Here is a 19,441-nt window from a genome sequence, read left to right on the forward strand (position 1 = left end):
AAGCCTATAGCTGGGGAGGTCATAAGCCCTAGGGGGAAACTACTACTGCTGTCTGGCTAAATGGATAGATTATGCCCATGAATCTTTCCTCTAAATACTTACTTATATTAATGCTATTCTCACTTTTGGTTAGAGAAACTTCTTTGTTTCAAATGGTGGTGACCACTGGAGTGTCTCAAAACTCACCGAAATGTTGAGAAGTGACAGAGGAAGAAAGAATGTAAGAGCCAAAGGAAGAGGAGGAGTGCTTTGCAATACTGTCTTCCAGTCAAAGTGGCTGTGGTATTCCTGAGCTCACAGTGGCTGATGTTACCTACACAAGGCCTGCATAATAGGAGGGGAAATTATGACATCAAAGCAGAGCAAGGACTAGATGGAAAGAAGGGATTCAAAGGAGGAGGTAGGTGGAGGGGGACTATAATCATGATATGTGTGGAGGTTGTCAATAAAAAGATTTAAGAGCTGATCTTTAAAACCATAAGCCTTGCTGTCTTGTGTCCTGTCAAAGGCTTCCTCAAGTCTTTTTCTGGAGGCGCTAGTATCTGTGTGATCAAATGACCCTCAAATACTGAGAATGGGAGTAAATCTCAGTGCTAGCATAATTATGGTTAATTCTGGCCCAGGACTTGGTGAAAGATACCACTGTCCACCCATCTTTAGGAGGGGCAAGGTCACACCTGAACACTGGGATCATTCATCATCTCTGTCACCAAGATTAGGTGGCTAGGGGCCATAGCAGGCCCTGGGACAGGAAATGGAGTCCAGCCAGAAGGCTCAGGATTTAAATCTTTACCTTTTGTCTGGTTCTAGGGAGGAATGGGGAAAAACTCAGAAGTAGATTCACACATGTCACTAAAATGTGTACAAGGGTTGATTGGAAGTAAAGCAAGTGCCGTCAACTGAATAGTGGACAAAATAAATTCTGCTCTCCTCACTCAAAAGACTTCTGGTTGGCACCTCCCAGGTTGGGTGCTGCTCTGTTAGCCCAGGGCATGAGCAGTATGTGCCATAGGCAAGTAGTAAAGAAAGGGGAGGGTGAGAATGAAAGGTTTTCTGGGACTGGGGAGATGGCTCAGTGGTTAAAGGTGTTTGCTTGCAAAACCTGCCCGTCCAGGTTCAATTTCCTAATACCTTATGTGTATTGTTTTTTGGAGTTGGTTTGCAGTGGCAAGAAGCCCTAGCATGTCCATTCATCTTCTCTCCCTCCTTCTCATAAATAAAAAGATTCAGGACAAGTGCAAAGGTGTTTGCAGTGGTCCCCAGGGAAAAGAACAGATGAAGAAGCAGGTGCCTTGGGATCTGGGTTGTCAGCTGTGCTGTTTGGAGCCTCCCTCCTGCATGAGAGTTCTCCATCTTCTTAAGAAGGTGATTCCCTGCTTATCACTGTGGAGGCAGGGAGGGTGTGAAAAAGCCCAAAGTGGCTCTAAAATCAGACAGACCTGCCTTCCATCTCTAAGGGACAGGCGAGCTACCAAGCCAGCCTTGCCTCAGTCTTCTGCAAACCAAGGGCACCTCTTGGGGTGGCTGTGGGGCTGAACTGGTGCATGCAGGTGACACCAGGCAGGCCCTGAATCAACAGGGTGGGACGTCTGTCTTCCAATCCACTCTTCCATGGTGGCTGGTGAGTGCCTGAAAGTGTCAAGTGTAACCGAGGCACTGAAAATTGCACTTTATTCAATTGTAATTGGTGTTCGTTTATTTTAAATTTATTTTTGCAGCACCAGGGATCACACCCAGGGCCTCACCATATTGGGCATGTGCTTTACACCCGAGCCACATCCCTAGTCCTTTACTTCACATTTAATTATTTATTTAGTTAAATGATTAAAACTTTTTTTTTTCTTTTTGAGACAGGCTCTTGCAGGCTGGACTCGAAACTCTGGATGCTATTGCCTCAGCCTTCTCTTGTCTCAACCTGCAGTAGGGGTTTACAGGGGTTTCGCAGGATAGACACCTTACTTCACTTTCATCTAACTCCCACTGGCAAGTGGTCACCCTTCTGGCCAGCGCGAGGTCTAGGGCCTCTGGTTGGGATCTATTCTGGACCCTTTCATGGACCGCACAGCTCTGAGTTCGAGCTGATGTGCGCGGTGACTCCTCCTCTTGCATGAAGTCTGGGCTGGTGGGACCACCCAGAACTGCTGCTCAGACCCCTCTGAGCTCTGAGCTCGACCATTACAGACCCCACCCACTGCATTGTCCACCGTCAGCCCCCAGTATTCTAAGTTCCGTGGGGAAGGCGGTGGCTGCGTGGACCTTTCGAGGGCGTGGGCTCTGGGATTCTTGCAGTAAGCCAAGGAGGCTCTCTGCTTTTCCATGTTCATTTCGTCGACGAGGAAACTGAGGCTCCACGGCGCTCAGCGAGACCGACGCGAGCGGGGTGAACCCTTTGGGAGCTGCGGCGCCGCCAGAGTCACTTCCGTGGGTCGGGTTGTCAGGGTGGCGGGCCAGGCGGCGGGTAAATATTTGGGGCGGTCACCCGGGCTCCGGCGACCACAACTCGTCACCGAGGTTCCGCGGCGGGCGGGCGGGGGGGCGCGCGCGTGGCGGGCGGGGCGGGGCCGGGGGCGTCCCCGAGGTCGGGGGGTGGTGGACAGACCCCGCGGCCCCGCCCCGCCGCCCGCGGCTATAAGGCGGGAGGCCGAGGCGGCGGGTGACGGCGGAGCGCGGGGACAGCCCGGGCCACAGCACCACCTCGCCGCTCCATGAAGCCGCCCTCGGCGCACAGCGGCCCTGCGGCCGCGGCAGGTGAGTGCCAGGTCCCGGGGTCCCCGCCTCCCCTTTTTGTGACCCCGGGGATGGAAGCCCGAGACTGGAGCGTGTTAGGGAAACTGTGTACCGCTGAGCACCATGCCCGGCCCGGGGTCCCTGCAACGTCCCGAGCTGGCCGGCAGGCGGGGGACAAAAGAGGGGACCTGTGTGCTCCCTTTTCCTCTGCCCACTCTTCCGTCCCGGGACCACGGGTTCAACTTTTCTCTCCACGCGGGGCTTGGGGACCCGAACAAATGTCCCCACACGCGACTTGGGGACCCGAGCTCCTGTCCCCACGCACGACTTGGGGACCCGAGCTCCTGGCCCCACGCGCGACTTGGGGACCCGAGCTCCTGTCCCCACGCACGACTTGGGGACCCGAGCTCCTGGCCCCACGCGCGACTTGGGGACCCGCGCTCCTGGCCCCACGCGCGACTTGGGGACCTGAGCTCCTGGCCCCACGCGCGACTTGGGGACCCGAGCTCCTGGCCCCACGCGCGACTTGGGGACCCGAGCTCCTGTCCCCACGCGCGACTTGGGGACCCGAGCTCCTGGCCCCACGCACGACTTGGGGATCCGAGCTCCCGGCCCCACGCGGGGCTTGGGGCCCGAGCCCGGTACGTGGCGGGCGCGTCCTGACTCAGACTGGCCACCGCCACGGAGCTCTCGTGAGCCCCCGCGGAGCGAGCGTGGGGACAGCGCGAGGGGCAGCGTGGCTGAGTGGGGTGAGCGGGGTGACAGGCTTTCCACTTGGCCGTGGAAACAATGACGTTTCCTCCTCGGTGCAGCGGCTTAGGCCACGGGCGCTCTGGAGGGTGGGAGGGGAGCCAAAGGCGGCTGTCACTGTCCACCGCGCTTGAGTGCTGGGCATCCCGGGGATGGTGGCGGGACGGGGTTCCCGGGGAGGTGGTCGCCCGGCCCCCGGCCCCTGAGCAACCGGTCCTGCCTGCCCCAGCCCCGGCCATGGACTCCGCGGCCGCCGCGGAGCTGAGCGACGCGCTGTGCGAATTTGACGCGGTGCTGGCCGACTTCGCGTCGCCCTTCCACGAGCGCCACTTCCACTACGAGGAGCACCTGCAGCGAATGAAGCGGCGCAGCAGCGCCAGCGTCAGCGACAGCAGCGGCTTCAGCGACTCGGAGAGTAAGTGAGGCCCCTCCTAAGACTCCCAGCCCGGACCTGCACGACCCCAGATCCAGGCTAACCCTAGCACCATTGTTTACCTGCAAACCTGCATGGCCAGGAAACTGGGACGTAAAAGCTCTGGGCGAGCTTTGGGAGGTTTGCAGAGCTGTGAAGGCCAGCTGAGCCAGGTCAGTCCTGGAAGGTGGACCTGACTGTCATAGCAGGTGTGTCGTGAGGCAGCTTGTCCCGGGACTCCAGTCAGGACTTTGCAGTCTCTCTGCCTCTCCCCACTTTTCCTTTGCTCTTTCTTCTCAGTTACACCTCTCTAGAATATGTGGATGGAGGAAATAGCCCTGGGATGGGGGTAGCGGGACTGTGGGGACATGAGAGAGCACAGTGTTGAAACATTCGTGAAACCAGAGATTTCTTAACTTGCTGTTCTTGGAATTTTCAAAATAACTTCTTGCACTTTCTTTTGGCCCTAAGCACCCAGACCTGTTGCACCATTGGACACGCTCTTGAAAGAATCCTGGGGCTGCTGAGTTTAAGTGCAATGTTTCAGTGTCAGGAAAGTCAGAGAGCACATGGCACAGAGGTACTTCTTTATGACCTGTCTTACACTGGCCTCTGTCTTAATAACTGAGCAAGAAGAAAAGGAGGGAGGGAGTAAAACCAAAGGCAAGAAGACAGAAAGAAGGGAGGAGTTTTCAGGAAATAAAATGTCTTGAAAGATTGTTGATATCTGGGTACAAATTTGGTGACTTTTTGTGTTACATAGTAGTTGGTTTTCTTTAAAAAAATTTACATGCGCGTGTGTGTCACCGAGCATGTGTGAAGTCAGAGGCCATCTCTGAGGTGTTTGGCTTCTTTGAGGCACCCTAAGGTGTCTTGCTTGCTGCTGCAACAAACGAACTGTCTTTAGACTACAAGGGACGCAAAGGACCGTCAGACTAGCTGGCCTATAAGCTCAAGGTTCTCCTGGCTCTGCTGTCATTGTCATAGGCGCTAGTTGGGAACACAGATGCATGTACCACCTTGCGTCCAATTTTATGTAGGTGCTGGGTAATTGAACCCGGGCTGGTTCTGGAATCAAGATCTTTAACCACTGAGCCATCTTCCCAGCACTTACTGTTGGTTTTAGAATCCTGAATTACTTGTCATTTTTCGAATTCTCTATATTCTTGAGCCTTCAGTCCCTACATGGGTTACAAGCACAAACATCACTACCTTTGCTGCCCTTGACTCTGGGAGTAAAAGCCCTTGTGCTGTTTTGAGACCTGGATCCCTTTCCTTATTTCTGGGCAAAGATTAAGAGTGAGACTTGAATCTGAGCTATCCTCTTCACAGGAGATAAAGCCCGTACCATCATGGTCAGGATGTGTGTCAGAAACCCAAGGTCTAGTCTGAGTTCCTAGGCAGCCCTGATCTCACATCAGACCAGCCTGTAACTTTTGAGGTGAAAAGGGATGTAAGAGTGTGTTGTTAATTTCCATTTGGAACTTTTGGAATTTGATGCTAATGACCTGACTGCTCATTTTCAATGTCAAAGAGAAGTCGTAAATATTTTTAAGCTTGTCTCAATACCTGTGGCCTATCTTACACATGTCTCCTTCCTCTGAAGCATGGAACAAATTATTCATCAAATACGAATTCTGTCTCCCATGGGGAAAGGGAATGGGACAGTCTGTCCCTGCTGCTCTATGCAGAGGACAGCTCCCTTCTAAGCCACAGCCTCATTCTGTAGGAATAGGGCCCAAGTGTGCCCATTCATAGCTGTGAGCTCTGCCATGAGAGATTTGAGGTTAGCATTTTTTGTTTTTGTTTTTGTTTTTTTGAGGTAGGGTCTTACTGTAGCTCAGGCTGACTTGGAATTCACTCTGTAGTCCCAGGCTGGCCTTGAACTCACGGCGATCTTCCTACCTCTATGTTCCAAGTGCTGGGATTAAAGGTGTGTACCACCACACTGGGCTGTAGAATGCATTTTTATGGATCTTAAAGAGAACACACCAGAAACAATTTCTTCACAGTTTGGGTGAAATCTTGGGATAGAATTTGTAGTTTTTCTTATGTGCTTATTGCTTACTGCTTTTGTGGTGAACCTTAAACTCCTCATTTGATGACTGGAGAAGTCACGCAAATGGTATAAAGAAGGCTCAGGTGACACTGGTCTTTGGTTTAAAGGTAGTTTGTTCAGGGTTGGAGAGGTGGCTTGGCAGTTAAGTCATTTGCTTGCAAAGCCAAAGGATACCAGTTCGATTCTCCAGGACCCACATAAGCCAGATGCATAAGGGGACACATGTGTCAGGAGTTCCTTTGCAGTGACTGGAGGCCCTGGCTCGCCCATTCTCTCTCTCTCTCTCTTTCTCTGCCACTTTCCTCTCTCAAACAAATAAATAAAACGTATTTTTTTTAAGTAGTTTGTTCAACACAAGACTAGTTAGAAGTAGTCTTGGGGGCTGGAGGGATGGCTTAGTAGTTTAGGTGTTTGCCTGCAAAGCCAAAGGAGCCAAGTTTGATTCCTCAGGACCCACATTAGCTAGATGCACAAGGTGATGCATATGTCTGGAGTTCGTTTGCAGTGGCTGGAGGCTCTAGCACACCCATTCTTTCTCTCTCTCTCCCTCCTCCTCACTGTCAAATAAATAAATAAATAATATTTTTTTTTTTTTAAAGAAATAGTCTTGGCACAAATTGTGTGAATCTAAATAGTGATGTCTTAATGAAGTATGGTGTGTGTCTGTGTATGTGTGTCTTAATTGCTGCCAGAAATTGAGCACAGACATTTGTTACAGTCATTTGTCTGATGTTTTTGGTAGAAGAGAATGTGAGAGACACACTGAAACCTCTCCAAAGGGAACAACTAGATTTATAATGGCAGCAACAGCAGCTTACTTTTTCCAGTCCCTTCACTACACTTTATTATTGGTTATTACCTCTTGCCATTAGCCATCTCTCTGCTGCTCTTTGAATGCTATCACTCATCTCTTCTAGAGCCCTATAATTCAGGCACTGTTAACTCCATTTCTCTGACCAAGTACCAGTTCTACTCAGGCTGCTCTGTGGCTTTGCTTGTCACCACGGATGGTTGGCTTGAATGTAAACCAGGTCTTCAGGAGTAGTCTGAATTCCCATTGAGCCAGACTGTCTTTTTATCAATGATAGTCTTGTTGAAGGTTTTTTTTTTTCCAAAGGCCCGAGCATCTGGAGCATCGGTGGAGATAGTGACGAGTATTTCTGATTGTTGAAGAACACTTCTGTTTCTCATTAAAATGAGTTAGATTGATTTTATCTGAAGGAGAAAAATGGGTGTTCCTAAAGCAGCAATTTACTTAGATAGAGAAAAATGGATACTTCTGAGTGGAGGATCCGTGAATAAAGTGTTGCTGTGCTAGCATTGAGTTCAGGTCTCCAGTACCCACATAAGGCTGGCATCTGTAATCCCAGGGCACCTGGGGTGAAAAGGGGTTGGAAACCAGAGACTCCTCTGGAAGCCTCAGGGCTAGCTAGCTTGGTGAATGGGGGTGATCAACAAGAGATCTTGCCTCAAGCAAGGTGAAAGGTTAGGGCAGACCTGAAAGTTGTCCTCTGACAACCACACCTGTATTGTGGAATGTGCATGACCCTGTCCCCAACCAAAAACAAAACAAAACAAAACAAAACAAAACAAAAGGACACCTAAGGAAGTACTCCTTCTGGTTCCCACTTTAAGGGAAATCTAACATGAGGAGGACCAAAATAACTGCAGATTGATTTTATATTAGGGGTAAATGAAAATTGGTTAAAACAGGGCTATTTCTTTCCCATAGCACATTGTTGACACCAGTTTTAACTTTAGCAGTAAAAAGGTAATCTATTAAGAACTAGGGCAATGTTTTTCAAAACTGACCCTCAGAAGTATTTTAGAAATTTTAAGTATCTTTGGTTTGAATTTATTTTTTAAAATATATGTTTTTCTGTATTTTTAACTATGAAAGTAAGGGATTATTCTGAAATATGTTTAATGAAATTTTCACTTATTCCAAAATTTAGACTGTGTTAGTTTATGCTTCTGTTGGTTGGCTTTATAAAAAGTTTATTTAAACTTTTAAAATATGGAATGAACAACATCTCTGATTTTTTGGGGGGTTCACATACATTTATCATTTGAGAAGGGAAGTGTTTTGCTATTTAATAGAAAAGGTCTGAGGTCTACTTACGTGTAAATAGTAAAATTATACATATTTTTAAGAAATGAGAGCTGGAGTCTTTGGCATGAGCAAGACTTAGACGATCTGCATTCTTTGTCTAGGATATTTTGGTTGGGTCCAAAGAGATTTTGGGGCCCTGGAGGCCTGAATGAGAGCTAGCATGAAGGTGGTCTAGGAGCTGTGGAGACTGGAGCTTGAACTTGTCTAAACTGAGAGGATGAGGCCAGATAGGAGCCCTCAGAGTACTCTGGTGCCATGTTAGGAATTCCAAGTGAGTGGCTGGTCTTGCTGTGAGGCCTGGCAAGCTGTCGGAAGGGGTAGAGCTGTGTCAGAAGCTGGCCATTGCAGGAACCTGAGGCGATCACACTTTACTGAGGCTGTCAGGTTTTAGCTTTCTGGAGAAGAGGAATCTTTCCATCTCTACCATTCCCTGTGGACAAAGGAAAACAGACTTAGGGCTTTCTTTTTCTCTGTTAATTACTATAGTTGGCTTGCTGCAAATGTGTGGGATTGTTCTATATTTACAGGAGCTCTGGGCAAGGCTTACTGACTGTGGTTTTACTTTCCCCTGGAGTAGCACATGTCAGTACTAACCCTAAATTACCTTTCCCCCAACACCCTAAACTCAAAAAAAAAAAAAAAAAAAAAAAAAGAAAGTCTACCTTTCCAACAAGTGTCTGTTCTACCACGGAGTTTCTTCAACTCTCTAGAATCACTGAGGCTTGGAGGGTTGCATGTGTAATATGTTTTCATGTCTTTTGATGGTCCTTAGAAGCTGAACTCCAGAATCTAAGGCTTCTGTGCACTAAATGGACCAGACAAGGAAGTTTTTAATGGGGATTTGAGATGTATGTGAGATGGGGCTTCAGAGCTATATACAGTGGCTGTTATGAGGCTCACTTTACTACCCACAAAGGTTCCCCAAACCATCACTGCTCGAAGTCCCTCAAGCCCCTATTACAAGCAGCACCTGATGCAGGGTGGGGCAACAACATTGCCTGGGCTATCAGGCAGCCACACATTGCTGTCATTTTATCTGATAGCCTGGATGTATGTTGCATGGAATAGAGTTCTAGGAGAGTGAATAGAACAGGAGTTCAGGCCACCATAATCCCTAGAATAAGATTCTGTTCATTGAAAGCCGGGCGTAGTGGCGTATGCCTTTAATCCCAGCACTTGGGAGGCAGAGGTAGGAGGATCACCGTGAGTTCGAGGCCACCCTGAGATTACATAGTAAATTCTGAGCTAGAGTGAAACCCTACCTCGAAAAAAAAAATTCTGTTCATCGTACTCCCTTAATAAAAGCCAGTGGAAAGAAATTTTATTGACTAGAGAAGTCTACACTTTGGAGCACCTTTGTGTTGGGGGTTTATTCTTAGGCACCTCAGAAGAGAAACTTAAGAATTTTACTGATCTAAAATATAGCAGGAAGCCAGGACCTAGAATCTTCATTTCATGCTGTATGCTAATCTTTTCTGGGCCTGCTATTCTTCATCTTGCTAAGAATTTGAGAACCAAACCGTTATGAAAATCTCGGCACCATACACAGAGCCATTCACATGACATATGACCCTTCACTCTCTTTAAGATGGCTTCAGGGGGGCTGGAGAGATGGCTTAGCGGTTAAGCGCTTGCCGGTTCGAGGCTCGGTTCCCCAGGTCCCACATTAGCCAGATGCACAAGGGGGCGCACGCATCTGGAGTTGGTTTGCAGAGGCTGGAAGCCCTGGCGCGCCCATTCTCTCTCTCTCCCTCTATCTGTCTTTCTCTCTGTGTCTGTCGCTCTCAAATAAATAAATAAATTAAATTAAAGATGGCTTCAGGGTTGTTGGGGTTGCTTTTGTCATGAATTTTCCTGTGTAGACTGTTGCCTCAAGGGCAACCAAACAGGGAAAGTTTTGTCAAGGAAGCTAGGATAATTGAAGGGTGGATATCTCAGAGCCTGGAGTTGGCCTTGGGAACGTAAAGATACAGAAAGTGTTTGAAATTATGGTAAGGCAGTGAGTGGGCAGCGTGTGAGAGAGTGTGTGTGTGTTGAGGCCAGGAAGAAGGGAAGCGAGCCTATGCTATGGTGATGTGCCTCTGTGTGTATCTGTTTATATAGATACTGTAACTACTATTTCCTTTTTTGTTTGTTTGTTTTTCAAGGTAGGGTTTCACTCTAGCTCAGGCTGACCTGAAATTCACTATGTAGTCTCAGGGTAGCCTTGACCTCATGGGGATCCTCCTATCTCTGCCTCCCAGCTGCTGGGATAAAAGGCATGCACCACCATACCCAGCTTTTCTTTTCCTTCCTTCCTTCCTTCCTTCCTTCCTTCCTTCCTTCCTTCCTTCCTTCCTTCCTTCCTTCCTCCCTCCCTCCCTCCCTCCCTCCCTCCCTCCCTCTCTCTCTCTCTCTCTCTTTCTTTCTTTTCTTCCTCCCTCCCTCCCTCCCTCCCTCCCTCCCTCCCTCCCTCCCTCCCTCCCCCTCTCTTTCTTTCTTTCTTTCTTTCTTTCTTTCTTTCTTTCTTTCTTTCTTTCTTTCTTTCTTTCTTTCTAACTACTGTTTTCCCCCTTTACCTCCTTCACTGAGTTCATAGCAATGAGCAACTATTGACCACTTTAGTAATTTGACTCACTACTGAATTTACTAGTCAAGTAAAAATCAGATTGTGTCTTTACTTTCTGAGCTTGAGGAAAAGTACTTGGATCAAGGAATTGAGCTTGCAGACTAGAGTTTGAAGGACTGGAGGCCACCAGGACCATCCTCTGAGACAATGGCTCCTTCTCCTGTCTAAACTATCTGAGTTACTTTCAGTTTTTTCCACTCCTCCCTGGATGCCTATTCCCTACCATTCTCTTTTTGCAATGGGCTTTTCCATATTGACATTGTTCATTTGAATGCTCCATAGTGTTTGGCTTAATGGCTTTGAAGGTGAGTCAACTTTGGTCTTCCTTACCCTTATCTCTATCCTCAGGCAGGAGTGTCTGTGGATGTAAAATTGGTGGAGAGTTGAGGCAAAGCAGAGAGGAAGCTCAAGGCCAGGGGAAGGGCCTTTGGTGCATGTAGGGTGTGGTGGGGTGGGGTGGAGTGAGGTGTGGTGCTCCAGCGCCAGCTGTTCTAGGAGATAGGATGGGGCAGGGTTGGCCCCTGAGCTCCAGATTAGTGAGTCTCAGAGCTAGAACACTGGACTAGGAAAGAGGGTGGATCCAACTTGTTTCTGCTTTGGATGTCTTTCTAAGCCAAGGAGAATGTGGTAAAAGCTTGATCTTCCTTCCTTCTGGCTCATGTCCTGCATCCGTGGTGCGTCTGTGGTTTTTCTGCCCCCAAAACATGACTTCATCTTCTCTGCAGAAGGCTTGATTTGTGGCAACTTCCCTGGTTACTGCAGTGACAAGGCATGCTCCTTCATAGGTCTGCTATGGACATGAGAACATTCCTGTGTGCAGGACTAATGGTTCTTCTAGAAATGGGCTCAGCCTACCATGCAGTCAAGTTCTGGAGAGTATAGTGTCCTGAGAGATGTTAACAGGAGGGCCATGAAGTCTGTCTTTGATGGATGACCAAGAGCAGAAGTCTTTGTCCAGCACACTTGGGAAGTATGGATAAACTGGTTCCTTTACCACAAAATGCTTCAGGGATGTTCTGAGTAGGAATGATCAAAGGTTCCCAGTGTTGCTACAACAGTTCACCATGAAGACCTTGTCTTCAAGGACCAGGCAGCTGGGGAGTGTATTGTTTCAGAAATGTGGGCTTAAGGCTCCGAGTTTGAGATGTTGGTATGTGTTCATTAAAGCCCTGGCATAAGATGGTGGTCCCTGTAGGAGACCTGCACTGGAAGCTTTGAGGGGTTGGTATGTGGACCAGAAAGGAGGAAGACAAGAGGCCCCTGGTTAGAGGCAGAGGACAGGGAGCCAGGTGAGGAGCCCGAAGAGGTGTAACAGCCATTTAGGGATGGGGCTGAAATCTCACAGAACTAGAAACTTCTTTCTGGCATTGGTTTCTGTTTATGTTGAAAACTTTTTTTTAAATTATGTAGTCAAGTTCATTTTGAGTTAAGGGAACCAAAAGATGTTTTGCTTCTCCCTGAGCTGAAAGGAATCGTTTCAAGTACAGGAACACTGAGGAGGAGCAGGTTTGTGGCCAGACCCTCATTAGTCAGCCACCCTCATGCACCTAGGGAGCCTTTCCAGCGCTCCTTTGGAGCCGAGGCTGGTTTTGGTGTGCTTTAACCAGGAGGGCTGCTTCCGCACAACCTCATTGGCCACATCCTGCTTTTGCAGCCTGCTCTGCTTGAGAGCCTCCGTGTTACCACTTCACAGCAGGGCTGGCCATGGGCTGGCTTCCTCCACTTGGCAAGACTTAGAGGAACAGAATCTTAGAACTTCAGAGCTGGGAGGAGAAGCGCTGGGGAGATTGCTCAGTGCTTGTTTACAGAGCCTCCAGACCCCGGGTTTGATTCCCCAGGACCCTGGTAATGCCAGATTCATAAAGTGACACATGCATCTGGAGTTGGTTTGCAGTGGCAAGAGGCCTTGGCATGCCCATCCTCTCTGTCTCTCTCTGTGTCACTCTCTGTCTCCTTGTCTTTCTCTGTTCACAAATAAATAAATAAAAATATTATAATAAAAAAAGAACTTCAGAACTTGGAGGGATTTTGAGGATGTTTTAGTCCACCTTTCTGTTTTATTGATAGGCAAACCAAGGCCCAGAGATACTATCTTGCTCAAGGGCATTTCAGTTCTTAGTAGCTAAGTCTTAGTAGCTGGGCCTTTTGCAGCTCAGCCTGGCCTGGGATCTTGCCTGCTGCCAGTCTAGCCTATGTAGGAATGAAATAGGAGGAGCTATGAGATCCCCTGTGTATCTGTGATAGTTGGACAGCCAAGAGCAAACATTTCTGGCCTTGACTCTAGCCTGTGAAAGACAAGAGTGAAGGATCTTGGGTGAGGGAGATGGCTCAGTCAGGAAAGTGCTTGCTGTGCAAGCTTGAGGGCCTGAGTGGGATCCCAGAAGCTGCCTATGGTGGTGTCTGCCTGTAAACCCAACACTGGGGAGCCAGAGACAGGTGGGGCCCACTAGCCAGCCAGTCTAGTCTGTTGGCTGAGCTCCAGGCTGGTGAGAGATCCTGTCTCAAAAAATAGTGGATGGTGCTCCTGAGGATCAGCACCCAAGGTTGTCCTCTGACTCCACACGCATGTGCACCCACACATGCATGCATCTGCACACGTGTGTATATACAAAGTAGGACCTTGGGGAAATCCATGACCAGGACTTGTGAGCAGGGAAGGGGTTTTTATTCAGACATGGGATCCAACTTTGTCTTTATGTTTTAAGGGGTTCCAAAGGCAAAATGGCATTTTTCATGGAATATTTTGTATTTCTAACATTCAAGCCCCCAACCCATTAGCCAGGAACTGGCTTGACCACTGGGTTTGACAGATGGTCAGCAGGTTTTGGCTAGCAGAGGTCTGTCCCTACTGATCCCATCACCCTGTATGGGTAGCAAGGGCCATAGTGTGCCTGACTGGAGATACACTTTCACATGCCCATGCACACTTCCCTGTCTCCGATCATTTGGGGGCATAGTTATAAAACTGAAACTCCACTTGTTAACTGTAGATTTATAACTTTTTCTTCTTTTGGAGATACACCGCTGATATCAGAGGCCACTAGGTCAACAAGTGTGCAGGTTAGTGAGATGGTTTCTAATGAGGACGGTTTGTTTCTTCCTGAAAGGTGCAGATTCCTTGTATAGGACCAGCTTCAGCTTCAGTGATGAAAAGCTGAATTCTCCAACAGACTCTGCCCCAGCTCTGCTCTCCACTGCTGTCACTCCTCATAAAGGTAAGCTTATGTTCTGTGTGTGTGTGTGCACGCACACGTGCACACATGTTGGGCACATGTGTGTGTGTAGAATCCAGAGGAAACCTTGGAGAAAACCTCAGGAACTGCTATCCACTTTTTTTTTTTTTTTGATTCATGGTCATCTCTCATTGGCCTGGAACTTCCTTCCCACTTAGGCTGGAATGCTAGTCAGTGAGCCCGAGGGATCCATCCACCCTCTCTGCCTTCCCAGCGCTGGAATTACAAGTGCGCATCACTACACCCAGTTTTATTTTATGTTATTTTATTTTATAGGTATGATCTTGCTCTAGCTCAGGCTGACCTGGAATTCACTGTGTAGTCTCAAAGTGGCTTTGAACTCATGGTGATCCTCCTACCTCTGCCTCCCAAGTGCTGGGATTAAAGGAGTGTCCCACCATGCCCAGCTATGCCTAGTTTTAGAGAGATAGATAGATGATTGATAGATTGATGATAGATAGATAGATATGTAGACAGATAGATGATAGATAAATAGACTCTGGGGATTTAACTTATATCCTCATGCTTGCAAGGCGAACACATTACCCACAGAGCTAACTGCAGCCCTCTGCTCTCCTCTCTTGTACCCATGCACACGTCCCTGCCAAGCATGCCTAAATTTGCAAAGCAAATACAAAGAGTCACCTAGTACAGCAGCATGTGAAGTGAAATCTGTTATTTCTCAGGATTTTGGTCAGTGTGAGATTAAAATCAAATAATCCTGAGTAGAAAACCTGAATTGACATTAAAATAGATGTAGATTCTCTCTTATGCCAAATGACGATGCCTGTCATTCTCCTCCCAGGTGAGCTTCATCTTAGAATTTAAAACTCAGCAGTTTGGCTTTGCAGGAAGTAGGATTCCTGTTTTCTTTTTTAATTGCATTAACTACTTACTAGTGTTTTGTTGTTGTTGTTGTTGCTGATTTTGTTTTTTGCTTTTCTGAGGTAGGGTCTCACTCTGGCCCAGGCCGACCTGGAATTAACTGTGTAGTCTCAGGGTGGCCTTGAACTCATGGCAATCCTCCTACCTCTGCCTCCCGAGGGCTGGGATTAAAGGCTTGCACCACCACACCTGGCTTTACCAGTGTTTTTAAATGATCACATTAGCAGATAATTGAATGAAGCTGTCATTATGAGATATGATTTCAAATGATGAAATAAGAGATTTTTGAGACAAAATTTTGATACAAAAATGTCTCAAAAATAGCAGTTCTAGCCACTGTGACATTAATAGACTGAAGAGTTTTTCAAGATTCATGAAGAGTTTCTTATTTTTTGGCATTGGCAAAGTGTCACCAGCTAGAGAGCTGAATGTTCTGTTAGGTTGGACAAGAGTTCTTTTGTAAACAAAAGGCCATCCCCCTCTCCCAGAAGGAAAGTTCTAGTTGCTGAAAATAGCTGCAAAATGCAATAAATTGGAACAAACTTAAAAAGTAAATATGAAGGTTCCATTACTATTCTGCATCTGGCATTCAAACAGAACTTTCCTCTTTTACAACAGAGAGATTTTTAAATATTCCCTCTCAACACCGCAACGTGAGCAGCCCCTGGGGAGTCCATTGTCTAGCTCTCAGGGACTGCAGTAGAAAGTGGCTTGGGTTGTTCCCCGATCTGCTATCTGATCCTTCAGAGGTAGGAATTAAAGAAGGAAGAAAAGCCCCGGGGCAAATTGGCTTGAAAACTAAGAACAATGAGCCATTTGTAGCCAGCAAGGACAAATGAGAAAAATGTTCGGATGCATTTCAAGGAGGGCATGGATGAAAAACTGTCCAAAGGCAGAGGTATCCCAGGAAAGGACACTTTCTGGCTATGCAGAATGAATCTAGATGAAGACCCTTGTGCTGGCACCTAGGTGGGACAAGGCAGTCCTGGACCCTCCACACTGCTTGGGCATGTATGGTACAGCCTTTGTTCTTCCTTCCTGTCATTCTGGAGGGTTGAAGGGATGCAGTTTTGCCCTCCCAAGCAAAGCCACAACAGAAGGCATGGGTGGCTGTAATCACATAATCTGGGGTCTATTCTGCATATGGCTAAGTGTACTGAATATTTTTGACTAATAAGTTATCCTACACAATCAAAAAGATCAAAACCCTTTATATGTGTGTGTGTGTATGTGTGTGTGTGTATTTGAGACAGAGAGAGAAAGAGGGAGGGAGAGAGAGAGAAAGAGGGAGGGAGAGAGAGAGAGAGAGAGAGGGAGAGAGAGAGAGAGAGAGAGAGAGAGAGCGCAAGACAGTGAGAGAGAATGGCTGCAGGACCTCCAGCTACAGCAAATGAACTCCAGATGCATGTACCACCTTGTGTATCTGGCTTATGTGGAAAATCGAACCTGGGTCCTCAGGCTTCACAGGCAAGCACCTTAACTGCCAAGCCATCTCTCTAACCCCCAAATCAAACCTTTTATTTTCCTTCCCTCAAACTCTTAAGACAATGAAGAGAGGTCCTTCTTCCAGGTTAGGAAGAAATGGTAGGGTGGGGTGATGGGCGAGGGTGGTGATGACCTGAAAGAGAAGCACTGAAGCTAGTCTTTCGGGTCAGTTTCTGAGTCATGTAAATGTGGAGCAGCTTTAGTGAGGACTCTGTGGATGACAGGTATGAGGTGGAAATAATCAATGCCACAGTCCTCAGCTATGTTTTATATGGAAACTGAACTCTCTCTTCTGTTTTACAGCCAAATTAGGAGACACAAAAGAGCTAGAGGACTTTATTGCTGATCTTGACAGAACATTAGCAAGTGAGTACAAGCCTGGTATTTTAAAAATCGCAGACAAGTAAGCCACACCTCTGATCAAGTGCCGCAATGGTTCCCAGCCTGCCCAAAGGCTGAGTGTCACATCATAATGCTTTTTTAGGTTTGGCAACAGGACCCCGTGGCTCAGAAAACAACGTGGAGGATAAGCCTGCCTTAAAGTAGCCAGGGGTTGCTTTCCCAACTGTGACAACAGGTCACCAGCAAACAATGGGGTTTTGTTTGGCACATGAGCAAAATGGGAGCTTTACCATGGTGATGGCTTGCCAGTTCTCAGAATAAAAACTGGCTCATTGACCACACTAGTTTGTCCAGTAAGCTGGAGGGTCCCACCTCGGGGTAATCTTCCTATGTTGCCTCCAGGGACTTGGTGAGGTCTGACTTCTGAGGATTGGGTGTCCAAAAGAGAAGTGGTCTGAGGATACTCACACCAATTGCACATGACCCAGATTCCTTATGCAAATATTTACTTTCCATTTAGGAATTATACTAATGGTTAGTGCCTATTTTGTGTGGCTTGAAATTTTGAAAACTAAAGACACCAAATTAGAATTGCGCTGGGGAGTGGATAGAGGAAGGAACCCTCACAATATATCTACATACTATCCTTCAAAAGGATAAGATTTCAAGAGCTAGCTGGATCAACTCCAGATATTTGTAATATTCTATTTTATTAATTGGGAATTTTCCTATATGATCATATTGTATATTGGTCATATTTCCATTATGTTATACTCTTATATTTTCTCTCCTCTGGAGATAGACATTTTCAATAATCCTATTCATTAGGGATCTTGCTCATCCACAGAATGAGCCTTGGAGAATTTTTTCAGCCTCTTAATTTTCTTTCTTTTTTTTTTTTAACAAAAGTGTTAATTTTCTTTTTTACAAAAAAATTTATTGACAACCTTTGTACATATAGACAATATACCATGATCATCTTTTCGTACCGCCCATCCTTTCCTACTTTCCTTCCTCCCCTCTTTCTGTCTTTCAAGGCAAGGTCTCACTCTAGCCCAGGCTGGCCTGAACCTCACAGGGATCCTCAGCCTTACAACTGCTGGTACTAAAGGCATGTACCATCATTCCAGGCTCATGAAAGTGTGATGTTTCTTCTTCTTCTTTTTTTGTTTGGTTTTTTGGTTTTTAAGGTAGGGTCACGCTGTAGCTCAGGCCGACCTGGAATTCACTATGAAGTCTCAGGGTGGCCTCAAACTCGCAGTGATCCTCCTACCTCTGCCTCCCAAGTACTGGGATTAAAGGTGTGCGCTACCATGTGCAGCAAAAGTGTTAATTTTCTATAAAAAATATCCTGTGCTTTACTCAGCTAAATATTTAAAATAGAATCTAAAACCTGAGATCCAAAAGTTAATTTAAAAATAGTCTGTTCTGCCAGGCATGGTGGCCCACACCTTTAATCCCAGCATTTAGGAGGCAGAGGTAGGAGGATCACTGTGAGTTTGAGGCCAGTCTGAGACTACATAGTGAGTTCCAGGTCAGCCTTGGCTAAAATGAGACCCTATCTCAAAAAACAAAAACAAAAAGAAAAAGAAAAAAAAGTCAGAAATAAGGAAAGAAAAGTCTGTTCTAAGCCAGGCGTGGAGGTACATGCTTTTAACCCCAGCACTCAGAAGGCTGAGGTAGGAGGATCGCAATGAGTGTGAGGCCAGCCTTGGAGCTACAGAGTGAATTCTTGGTCAGCCTGAACTAGAGTGAGACCCTGCCTCAAAACAACAACAACAAAATAGTCTATTTTAAAATAACTGTGTTCGTAACACATCTAAATATCAGGGGGAAAACTTCATCTGTATTTGCTTGAAGATTTTATTCTCCCTTTTCTTCTGTGCTACACCATCCTACATCCTACAATAGACGACCTAGGCCTGTTCTGACAGAGATCATTATAATTGCAGTACAGTTTGTACTGGACTCATGTAACAAGCCTGTCTACTTCATACAAATTGCAGCTGGCTGCCCAGTCCTTCCAGTTGATCAGACTCACATTATATAGGAAGCCTGCCATTAAGTTTGAGCTTTGATGGGTGTCTGGTGTGATGTGGTTAGGCATAGGAGTTGTGAACTTCTGGGAGGGGCTAATCCTCCCTCTCTTGTTTACAGGTATGTGAAACAAGGCATTCTGGGTCCTTGTGTGTCACAGGAGTGAAGATCCAGAAGGTTCTGAGAACCTGGTGAAATCAGCTACTGGAATCTGTTGCAGGAGGGGTCAGAACTGAGGCTCACCTGACACCAGCCACTCTCAGCTCACATTAACATTAGTCCATTGGCCCATCTCTGGGAAACTTAGACAGTGAAACTGACTTTGTTTACCTGCCTGCAGCACATTAGAACAGATGATCTATGTTAATGTTGTATTTCCTCTTAAAACATAGCTCTCCAATAATTTAAAGTGCTTTTATGAAAATATTTGTAATTAATTATATATAGTTGGAAATAGTAATATGCGTTCCCTACTATAATATATTTTTGTATACAAATAAAATTTGGACTGGACTCTACTTTGTAAGCTTCTTTTTTTCTTTATTTTCGTCAACATATTTCAATTCAGGGATACTCTAGTGGGGATGGCCAGCTTCCAGATTCCTAGCAAGGATGCTGCACTTGAGGATAGTCAACCTCATGAAGCTTTCTTCTGAGCTGAGGGAGGTACTAGCAGATGTCTAATGAGAGATTTTAGCTTGAGAATTAAGCAGGATTTCATAGAAGGATGTGATGATATCCCTGCTTCTGTAATATTTGATTCTAAGACAGATTTTATGCCCCTATCCTT

At 46.7% G+C, this 19,441-nt stretch overlaps 1 protein-coding gene across 3 annotated transcripts; it reads left to right on the forward strand.

Annotated features, from left to right (window-relative positions):
- The first annotated feature begins 2,148 nt into the window (after nucleotides 1-2,148).
- Nucleotides 2,149-19,169, forward strand: Rgcc (regulator of cell cycle). Of its 3 annotated transcripts, none has more exons than XM_045145718.1 (5): nucleotides 2,149-2,458; nucleotides 3,707-3,892; nucleotides 13,777-13,884; nucleotides 16,576-16,638; nucleotides 18,772-19,169. In XM_045145718.1, exons 1-5 carry the CDS (start codon nucleotides 2,317-2,319, stop codon nucleotides 18,777-18,779), a joined length of 507 nt encoding a protein of 168 aa, XP_045001653.1. In that variant the 5' UTR covers nucleotides 2,149-2,316; the 3' UTR covers nucleotides 18,780-19,169. The 3 variants fall into 3 exon arrangements, with proteins under 3 accessions (XP_045001653.1, XP_045001654.1, XP_045001655.1); XM_045145719.1 differs by lacking the exon at nucleotides 2,149-2,458 and adding an exon at nucleotides 2,671-2,748; XM_045145720.1 differs by lacking the exon at nucleotides 2,149-2,458 and adding an exon at nucleotides 3,473-3,476.
- The last annotated feature ends 272 nt before the right edge of the window (nucleotides 19,170-19,441 follow it).

This window comes from Jaculus jaculus, chromosome 3 (assembly GCF_020740685.1).
Source record: "Jaculus jaculus isolate mJacJac1 chromosome 3, mJacJac1.mat.Y.cur, whole genome shotgun sequence".
In the NCBI taxonomy this organism is placed as follows: domain Eukaryota; kingdom Metazoa; phylum Chordata; class Mammalia; order Rodentia; family Dipodidae; genus Jaculus; species Jaculus jaculus.